General features: G+C 36.8%; 1 protein-coding gene across 1 annotated transcript; it reads left to right on the top strand.

Annotated features, from left to right (window-relative positions):
* The first annotated feature begins 2,454 nt into the window (after positions 1-2,454).
* On the top strand, positions 2,455-5,585 carry sst1.1 (somatostatin 1, tandem duplicate 1). Its single transcript, XM_039765760.1, has 2 exons — positions 2,455-2,676; positions 5,090-5,585. The coding sequence occupies exons 1-2, from the start codon at positions 2,539-2,541 to the stop codon at positions 5,300-5,302; spliced, it is 351 nt and encodes a 116-aa protein (XP_039621694.1). The 5' UTR covers positions 2,455-2,538; the 3' UTR covers positions 5,303-5,585.
* Positions 5,586-10,969: the final 5,384 nt, after the last annotated feature.

The raw sequence follows: 10,969 nt of genomic DNA, 5'->3' as shown, positions 1-10,969 counted from the left end.
AGGTTCAGGCCCCTTGTGAACACTGAATTGGATTAAAGAGGCTGGAGAATATTTTGTTACATTACAGCCAAAGAATGACTTGACAAAAGAGGATATACATATTCTCAACATATATAAGAATTCACAGAATGGTGGCACAACAGCTCTAGCAAGAACAACACAAAAAATGAAAATGCAGTTAAAATCTCTAGTGCACACTAAGCGAAGAAATTTTAAACTTTACCTAGAGGAACCTTACCTGAATATGTAACACAAGCTTGATAAGAGTTTATGTATTCACATATATGTCAGTTTAAATATATGCTAGGTAAGAGAGTTGCATTTTGCAGGAGAAATGTACCAGGAGACAAATGTCTGCCATTATTCAACTACTGATTTTCCTATTAACTGAAATTTATGGTGAGGTAAGAAATCCCTTTTAATATTATTCTTTACTTTGTACATTGTATTCAATTGATAAATAACGCTGTATTTTAGGTAGGTAGAAGCTTTACAGATATAGTAGCTTTTACAAATAACATATTAACTATTTTCTTTATAATGAGAAGAAGATGCAAGTGAAAGAAAGAGTAAATTGCCATATTATATTTGTTGAGTTTCTACAATTTTCCTTCACCTTTCTTCTTTAAAAAGAATTGAAAAACAACAATGAAAATGTACAATCAACACTAGAAGTGGCCATTGGCATTGTAAACTTGATACCAATTATCTGAGATTGCTGTTTGTTTGTTAATCAGCTCCTCAAGTATCTTCAGTTTATTTTCACGGTTCAAGTGATGTGTCATCAAGTAGACTGGGAAAGTCATTTGCTCAGGGTGGACTGTGCATGTGGTGATGAGGAATAACTTCATACAGAAAGAGTTCTTAGAATACACAGTCCAATATGAAATTAAGAAAGTATAAGAAAATGAATGAATGAATAAATGGATGGATGGATGGAAGTAACTAAAACCAATGTGAAAAGCATGACAAGTCAAATGTAAAAAGTATAATTCTTGTATGCTGTTTGGTGATGCAGCATAGGTGTCTAAGCAATGCAAACACAGATTATTTTTCAGTACAATTTTGTTACAACTCTAATTCAAAATAAACTGTCTAACATCTAAAAGACATCAAGTTCAAACATTTCTATCTGAATAAAGATACCCTTCAAAGCAGAGACATATTTACCACATCCAGGTTTTTTTTAATTAAGAAACACGGTTTTACCTAAGTTCTTTTTGCATAAATGGTGTATATCACAACATATGTTTACTAGCCAACAGGATTCATGACATTCTGTTTTCATATAATAATAAAAGAGGACAACTGAACACTTAAAAATATTTTAAATTAAGATACAAACATGTAATTGTGGGTATTCTAATGGACCCTGTCAAATATCATTAACATTTCTTATAAGAATTAGAAAAACTACAGCTTCTCTATTTAATAACTTTCCTTACCTTTTTCATGGCCCATCTAACAAGTAATAAATACAAGTAAAAATCAAGTATGCATCTCCTCAAAAACAAAGTGTAATCTTCTTTGGGGGATTCCTTTAACTTTTAAACTGATTTTGATACCTGGGCAGAGTGTATTTTATAAAGATCTTTACCATAAAACTCGGAAACCAGCTTTGATTAGACATTCTGTGGCAAATCGTACACCTAAGGTAATTGCAAACATCTATTCCAGCTGGGTAATTACGACAATAAATTGTTTTAAACATCCTAAAGTACACATGCTCATACGGGGTGAAATTTTTTCAGCTCTTTATAGTCATTCAGTCCAGACCTATGGTGCATTGGTAAAGAATCTTATACTTTTAGTCTGAACTAATGGAGTTAACGTGCGGAAGCTCAGACATCTGTAATTGTGTTTAAACACACATACCTTATCTCTTTCTTTTATTTAGTCAACGGCGAGTTAACTGAAACAGCCACTTGTTCTCAGATAATTCGGTATTACACCAACACCCAAGCCTCTTTATTAAGTATATAACTTCCTTCTGGCATATGCTCACTTGCGCTTACTTTAAAGGAAAGCTGTTATGGATATTATAAAAGGGCAATAATTGAATTAGTTAATGACACTCCAAAGCATATAATCTGAATTCATTATAATAAATGAAAGGTCAAACATTTAAATTAATGAGACGACATTTATATTTTCCAATAATATGTCTATGTTCCTATTATCTGTACCACGGTAATATGTTATTGACTAAACATCTCCTCCGTAAATACTTCATATTTTTTGTGATAAACAGATGTGAGTGCCTTAAAGCGCATTCCCGTGCGCTTGAAAAAAAAAAAAAAGGAACACTGTTGCATGTCGCCAAAAAATATATATGTATATATAGTAATTGATTATTAGTCTGGAAGAAAAATTGCCCTCGCAATCCTGACATGAGGGGGGCGCCTCCCTTTTGACGTCAGGAGAACAGTTTAAAAGCAGACTTTGGCGATCCCGTCTAGCAGAACTGACGCAGCGAATCTGTGTGGCACTCCAGAAATCCGTCCAGTCGACTGAACCTCGGAGTGTCCAGTACAGAAGATGTTGTCCTGTCGTCTCCAATGCGCTCTGGCGCTCCTCTCCGTCGCTGTGGCTATCGGTAGCATTTCAGCAGCACCATCTGACCTGAGACTCCGGCAGCTTCTTCAAAGATCATTAGCTTCCTCGATGGGAAAGCAGGTAAGAAAATCAGCTTTTACGTATGGATTCGGAACAGAGACTTTGCCTTAAACATGAAACTTCTTGAAGAAGGTACGTTCTATTTTTAAAAAAATGTATGTTTTAACCGAAAGGCATCCAATGCCAAAACCATCGTACGTGCTTTAGAGATATTAAAAATCATTATCCATTACAAGTGTCACCAGAATAATACGTAATGTCATCACGTAGCTCCACTATAATTAACTTGTGCACTGCATTAAGTTTTAGAGCATCTTTAATACATTCCACGGCTAAATTGTCAAGTTTTTCTTCAGAGAATTTTTCGTCCATAAAGGAACTATCCAAGGTCCTGAAATCTAACTTCTCATTCCCAAAGTTGCAACTGCCGGTCGAACCAACACGCATTGAGTAATCACTGTGAGTCTTTTGAAAAAGCATGTGGTGAACACAGTTGCGCTAATTCGCTATGACTCAAGGGATTTGGGTTCCACTGTCGACTAAGTGACTGAACAGTTTGCCTGCGAAAATTTTCTCTGTTTCTTCGTAACTTTTAAACACGTGCGTCTTATAGCATTTTGGTTCTGTTTAAGACTGAGTCGGTTCCTTCTTAGTGCCCTTTGGTGGCACAGCAAAACAAACATAAAAAATGAAAAAATGTTTAAAGTGCAGAGGTTACCAAGAAGAAAGTGGCAGGTTTAACTCAGACAACACAGGTGTCAGTAAAAATAGTAACAATAGCAATACTAGTAATAGAAGTAAAAAAAGTAATAGAAATAAAAAAAACAATAATAATTACAAGCAACAGCATATTTTTTCATTCTAGATTATACCTACCTTTTTATCAGTAGTTAATATGCTAAAATACTTCGCTATTTTTCTATAACCGAGCGAAGGGTTCCCCTGTGACTTCATCCTATTCTGAATTTGCTGGAGGTGTGCATCACCTACCACAATCCCCCTCATTATTTATATTATTACAATAACAGCTCGACAGCATAAACACACATATTTTGTCAAATTCACTCTTTCCTTTCTGAACAAAGCTATTTTAGCATTGCCACTTATTTTAATTTTTTAAAGTGCATTCCAATGGCAGGTTTTACCTAGTCTGGTAATGTTTTTGCAAATAGCATCTTGTTTTCCTTCACGAACAACTTTGCATTTACTAAGCGAATTTCCAGGACACACGCGTGTCTGCTGTTCTTTCACCCAGTGAGGACGCAGTCACAGGGAATACTTAAAGTCTAAGCAAATGAAAGACTGCTGAACTGAAGCTTGCAAACTTCTTCTGGGAAACCTGCACATCCTGCTATCTGGGGGACCCCTAGCACCCCGACCTGCCCACTGAAATTTCGTTGTTTATTTCGTTGCATAGGTGTAGGAGGAGTACATTAACACTTTAGATCGTCGCCAAACTGAGATGTGGCTGGGGTTTGGGGAATGGAGAGGGAATCGATGCTAATTCAACTCAGTAACAGAATAGACTCAAGTCGGGCAAGTACAGAGTCGCTAATCCATACAACAGTGGGTGTTTGGTCTGTAGAATAAATCAAACCATAAATCACAAGAAATAACTTGTACTTTAGCGCCTAGACAACAAAATTACAGATCATGACGATATCCACACAGACTGCATGCCAGGGGGAAGCGATCTAGTTGACGTTTAAAGTTATGTAAAAATTATTTTATGAATCCTGGTAACATTTTTCTTGATCATGGAGCCAGTGTCCTTAAGAGATTATAATTGACAACCCAAGAAATGAGAGGTACTCGGCAGCAAAAACTTTTCCATTTTAATTTCCATTTTAATTCATGTTGTTCTATCATTTAGATTTTTTTTATCCCAAAAGATACATGTTTGAATCCCGGATACATGTATTCCTTTATTTTCATTAATTTTCACAATCAGCACATTCCATCACCCGGTCGCATGAACGGAACCAACTCTAAATGAGTTGCCAGTCCAGTTCTGTTCGAGCTCACTCCTCAGCACTAATTCACAGTGTTCCGTCAGTCTAACCAAAAAATCTCTACGTTGCGGCTTAAAAGAAAATCTAGTAGGTCACTTTTTAAACCGTACGCTGCCCCTACATATTTACCAGTCTGGAATTCGAATAATAACCGCGAAGCTGCGAGGAAGCTACAGTTATGTACTGCGTCACCGTACCACACGCTAAGAAACTTCAAACGTCAATATTTGAATAGTCTAAATAGCGTACAATGGCCAATTGAGTGTTCTAATTATCTCATTTTCTCCAGTGCCATTTACTAGAGCAGAACACTGAGCTTGGCTTCAAGGTCTTCGCGAAATTCACGAGATTCGAGCCTCTTGTCCTGCAGGCAGCTGTTCTGCTTCTCAATGCCATGCGAGATTTCATTTCAACCGAGTTCTACCGTTATTCTCTGTTTTCTCCTTTCTTTGTCACAACAGGAGCTCACGAAGTACTCGCTGGCCGAGCTACTGGCCGAGCTCGCGCAGGCTGAGAACGAGGCTCTGGAACCCGACGACATGTCGCGAGCTGCCGAGCAGGACGAGGCCCGTCTGGAACTGGAGCGCGCTACGGGCGTGAATCCGGCACTCGCGCCCCGGGAACGCAAAGCGGGCTGCAAGAACTTCTTCTGGAAAACCTTCACGTCCTGCTAACTGGAAGTCCCCGAGACCCCCGAACCGCCCACTGAAATTTCGTTGTTTATTTTGTAAAAAAAGAATGTTCTTTTCACGTCTTATTTCAGAAACCCAGCTGCAGACTGTAAATATAGGAAACACAGACTTGAAAAGACGGAAGGGTATCAGAAGAACTCTAATTCACTAATATATGAAATCTGCTTTGAATTGTGGTCCATGTATAGGTATTGAAGATATGCATTATCCAATTCTGACAGATACACTATTTTTAATTGTTTCAATAAAAATATTTCAGACTCCAGTGTGAAGTTTAATGTGGGAATTCCGCCGCAGTAAGAAATTATTGGTTTTTGTTGGTTAGCTGAGATCAATTAATGAAAGAAAAGAGGGAAATTACGAATGCAAAATTTTAACGATTAATTAGGCTGAGCCATTCCAGTGGTCAAGACACCTAAATTAACAATAACAGATAAGACAAAGGGTGGTTTTTTTATATATATATTTGGGAGGTGCTTCATTTCTCCATGTGTGGACTACAAAATGAAGAGATTTCAAGAACTGATTGGATTTGTTTGGTGATCCCCAAAAGCTCCATACTTTATCATTTTTAGATTAATCTATTAATTAATTGATTAATCAATCAACCAAGCAATCAATCAGTCATTGAATATTAAACCAAGAACAAATGCCCTCATATTTTGTGCATGTCCCCTTATTTTTTTAGCTTCTTCATAGTCTGCAGCAGTGTAGAATATGGTCGTATACATGTGAACATACCTTGATATGACTGTGATATTATTCATCATGACAGCTGTCTGCCAAAATCAGTGACCAAACTATCCTTTCTCATTATTTCCAACTTTTAAAAACAATAAAACTATGTTCATAGTAATCACCTCTCATGAAAGAATTTCTCAAAAGCAAAATGTAAGGTAATATTTGAAGGAGGTGATACAAGACATGATGTACAAAGACTTCCAAAACTGGAGTGTACGGACACAGTAGGTATAACCCTAAATGTCCAGATTGATTGATGGAGGGTAAGGATAGCATTCCTGATCAAGCATGATCCTTGGCTTTGACTTCTACCATACATACCTTCATTATTCCCTCTTGTTCACAAGAGTTTCCTCCTTCAGTCCAAAGACATGCTTATTTCACTTTTTGCCTTCCCAATCAAAAATCATTAATATTGTGAAGTTTCCCGGAACAAGACTTTGCTATCCTATCCAGAGCAAATTCGTGCCTTGCACCAGTTTGTGCTTAATGGGTTGGGGATTTGTTAAGTCATAAAAAAGTCTTGTCAATTAATGGAATAAATGGTAAGTTGCCACCCATAGTGATTTGCCACCATACAAAAACACAGTGAGTGTGTATAGAAATACAGTATATACCTAAACAACATAAAAAGTTCAAATAACTTTTTCAAAAAAATTACATCTTTTGTACGCTAATGCTTTACTGTAAATGGAAAGAGGGATCAGAAGAGATGTGTTAATGCTTACTTTCTGTTTACCAAGCTATGTAATGGACGTCAACTCAATGTGGAATCGCTGCTGCTCGACCAATAACAAATTCAGTCCTTCATTTGGAAACCAAAAGAAATGGTTGAGTACAGAGAGTGACAAAGCTTGTGTTAGTGAAGGATTTATACAATATGATGATTGGTCACCTTTCTAACCCCCTCTGTGTTTAAGATGCTCAAAAGAGAATTCAAAGAAATGGAAAGAGGGCTAAATAACTGGAGCTTCTTCTCCGTGGATTAAGTGCTTTTATTTGCTCCTTGGGGAAGGTCACAGTGTCTGATGTGCAGAGCTGCCTTGTCACCAGGCTCTTAACCAGAAGCTTGTGCTGCTTTTAATTGTAAACTTCATGTTTGCCTATAAAGCACCCCCTCCACAATTCTATAAATACCTTACAGCGTGGGCTGTGTTTTATTTATTTATTTATTTAGGAAGTGTGGAAATCTGCATATTGTTATAAAGAATCTAAAGTAAAAATAATGGCACACAAAGTCATTTCATTTTGGAAATGTGCCTTATGAGTTCAGCTTAAACAGATCTTAAAATCTACATATTACACATGAGTTCAAGTTTGCTGCTTTTTAAGAACTTCTTAGAAATAAGAAAAGAGACAGAACATTCTTGAATAGAACATACGTCATCACATAATTTCCTAGGAAAAGTGAAACACGCACGGCTGAGTAATTTTAAATCCATGCTAAAAAAGGAAAGCGACTAACAAATAAGTTTTAAGTTTTAAAGCAAATTAAAGCCATCAATAAATTTCTTTCCCAGTTAAAGTAACAATTTTATTTTTATAATCTATATCACTTTTTTCAATGTACAGTTCAAAACAATGAAAAAACAGAGAAAAGGATCAAATAGTAAAGTAAAACTAGAAAAGGCTTAAATATGTGGAAAATTACTAACACACAGTATATCACTGTCATAAGGCTTGAAGAAAACCCCAACAAGGTTTTGGTCTCTGACTTAAGTCTTTACTCGCTAAGGTAACTTTACTTAAGTAGTACAGATAAGGCAGTCTGCTTGTTCTCATCAGAGCATAAAGTCGTACATTCAGCAAGGTAAGGCCAATACATTCTCCCAGCTGTGCAAATGAAACAATTATAGAGTTAGTTTTAGCTTAATTAGAAGACAATAAAGGATTTTAAGAAGAAGACTTACAGTTAGATCCATAGAGTATTTAGATAGTGACACAATTTTAATAATTTTGTCTCTGTACGTTACCACAGTGGATTTGAAATGAAGAAATAAATACATGATTGAAGTGTAGGGTTTCAGCATTGATTCAACGGGTTTAACAGAAATATCATATGGACCATTTAGGAATGACAGCCATTTTTATACATAGTACCCCATTTTCAGGGGCTCAAAAGTATTTGGACAATTGACTGACAAGCTGTTCAATAGCCAGGTGTGAGCAGGTCCCTCATTATTTCTTTGACTATTAAGCAGGTAGAAGGTCTGTAACTGATTCCAACTGTGGAATTTGCATTTTGAAGTTGTCATTGTGAACTGTCAATATGAAGTCTAAAGAGATGTTCATCCAAATAAAAAAACAGGCCATCATTAGGCTCAGAAAAACAAAATAAACCAATTGGTGAGATAGCAGAAACACCAGGAGTGGTCAAATCAACCATCTGGTATATTCTTAAAGAGAAGGAACACACCGGTGAGCTCAGCATCACCAAAAGGCCTGAAGAATCACGGAAGACAACTGTGCTGGATGATCCCAGAATTCTGTTCTTGGTGAAGAGAAACCAATACCTGACATTTAGCCAAACCAAGAATGCTCTCTGGGAGGTAGGCCTATGATTGCCAAAGTTTACAATCAAGAGATGACTTTATATTAATAAAGACAGAGGGTTTACCACAAGGTACAAACCACTGATGATACTCCAGCATATGAAGGACAGACTTTGCCAGAAAATATTAAAAAAAAAACAGTTCAGGTTTGTAACAGTTTTCTTTGGATAAATGAAATTAAGATCACTATGTATCAGAATGATGCATAAGGAAAAGTTTGGAGAAAAGAAGGAACGGCTCATGATCTGTAGTATACCACATCATCTATAAAACATGACAGGGGTAGAGTTGGGTCACTAGAGTTTATTAATGATATGACTACCAACAAAAGTTGCAGGATGATTTCTTAAGTGAACAGAACTATACTGTCTGCTCAGATTCAGGCAAATGTTATAAAACTGATAGGATGGCATTCTACAGAACAGATCGAAAATGAGCCAAAACATACTGTGAAAGCAAATCAAGTCCTTCTCAGGGCAAAGAAGTGGAATATCCTTCAACTGACCTTAACCTAACTGGACATGCATTTCACTTCCTGAAGAAAAAAATGAAAGCAGAAAGTCCCACAACCATGCAGCACCTGAAGACAGCTGCAGTAAAGTCCTGGACAAGCATCATTAGAGTGGAAACCCAGCAATTGGAGAAGGCAAAGGGTTCAAGACTTTAGGTAGTCATTGAATGCAAAGGATTTTTAATCAAATATTGAAAATGAGCATTATATTCATGACTATGTTAGCTTGTCCAAATACTTTTGAGCCCTCGAAAATGTTGGTCCATGTATAAAAATGGTTGTCCTTTCTAAATAACTTATACAATGTTTTTATTAAAAGACTTAAATTTAAACTGCAAGTCTACCCTTAAATCACATCTTGATTGCTTCATTTCAAATCCATAGTGGTGAGCCAAGATTAAGAAGATTGTGTTGCTGTCCAAATACATATGGACCTAACTGTATACGTTCAAAGGTGATAAAGTGCCTCATAGATACTGGTCAAAAATCCAATTTGCATTCAGAGTTGTCAGAGTAGGCATTAGCTCCCCATGACCCCGAGCTTTGGAAGTAGGGCAAATCATTGTGTAGATAGTTATGCAGTCATAATCTTATTATAATCCAATCTATTCTGAACACCATGCAGAAATGCACCATTTTTATGAGCCTATCCCTTCCGAAGATACTGTGTGTTGAAGCTGAGTCCATCTGCAAGATGATTAAATGATGTCTGTCCTAGGTGCAAAGTTCAAGTCACTGCAGCCCTTGTCACACATGTGTGCTTAGGGGTCAGCCAAAGGGTCCAATTCAGGGTGTTAAAATGGTAGAAAAAGGGTTGGTGATGAGTATTAATGCCTTTTCTCTTCTTCCTGCAGACCTACAAAAGAATAACTCATTCTTTCCTTCACTTCCTTCCCATCCTGCTGACCTCACTTCCATCCCGTCCTGATGACCTCACTTACAATTTCCTGCCGCCTCAATATAAAATTCCTCCATTAACTCATCTTTATTGTCTTTTGTTATTTTACAGTTTCAAAGACCGATTTCAGTCTTTACTGATTACTCGACTGCTACAGATATATGGGGAGGATCCCCAATTCATTTTGTGTCTCCTTTTGCCTTATTACACCCTATACATACACACACTGGGTTAACTTAAATATGCCAACTCATCTGGGCTCATGTCTTTGGATAGTGGAATGAAGCCAAAGTTGTTGGTCATAAAGAAAACATTCAAGGTCCACAGAGAAGGTATCTCTGCTTGAATTTAACCCAAAGTGGACACTTTACAAGCAGTGCCAGAGTGTTGCCTTATCCTGCATATCATTGACTTAAGCTCCAAGCTTATCTGTGCTGTGACTGACATATACAGTACAGATGTTCTGTTTCCATTTGTGAGCTGTCACTAATCAAATTTCATGTTTTCATTCTTTGTAGTTTCCTATTAAAAGCGCTGTCTTCACATCACTTGAAAGTGAACTACCTACCACCTACTCACTGTCATCCAAATGAGACACCCAGTTCTTCATTCTTCCACCTTCTTTGACTGTGCAAAATTTTAAAAGAAAATAAAAATATCATATTATCAAGTAAATGATTTGGGGCTTGATGATGTAAGAGGTATTTTCTTTTTCTATCTTAAATACAAGGGAAAGGTTAAAAGAAGACAAAACCGCAAACACTTAAGATTAGTTGAGCTGTACTTAAAAATGGAATTAGCAAAAGAAGGATCTAGCTTGTGGTCTAAATCCACTTCATCTCCCCTAAATATGTATAGTTTTCTAGATTATACATGCACTAAGCTGGCACAATATTTGTGAATATCATATCAACCAGTAAGGCAGAAGTGGACCCTTACCTTAAAAT

Source organism: Polypterus senegalus, chromosome 1 (genome assembly GCF_016835505.1).
Source record: "Polypterus senegalus isolate Bchr_013 chromosome 1, ASM1683550v1, whole genome shotgun sequence".
NCBI classification, from domain to species: domain Eukaryota; kingdom Metazoa; phylum Chordata; class Cladistia; order Polypteriformes; family Polypteridae; genus Polypterus; species Polypterus senegalus.
The sequence above is the reverse complement of the archived record's forward strand: the minus strand, read 5'-3'. Positions and strand labels throughout refer to the sequence as shown.

Excerpts from the sequence above, each read along its gene's own strand:
- sst1.1 (XM_039765760.1), top strand. The coding sequence starts at position 2,539 with ATGTTGTCCTGTCGTCTCCAATGCGCTCTGGCGCTCCTCTCCGTCGCT. Across the intron at positions 2,677-5,089 it reads CTTCCTCGATGGGAAAGCAG|GAGCTCACGAAGTACTCGCT; the intron begins GTAAGAAAATCA and ends TTGTCACAACAG.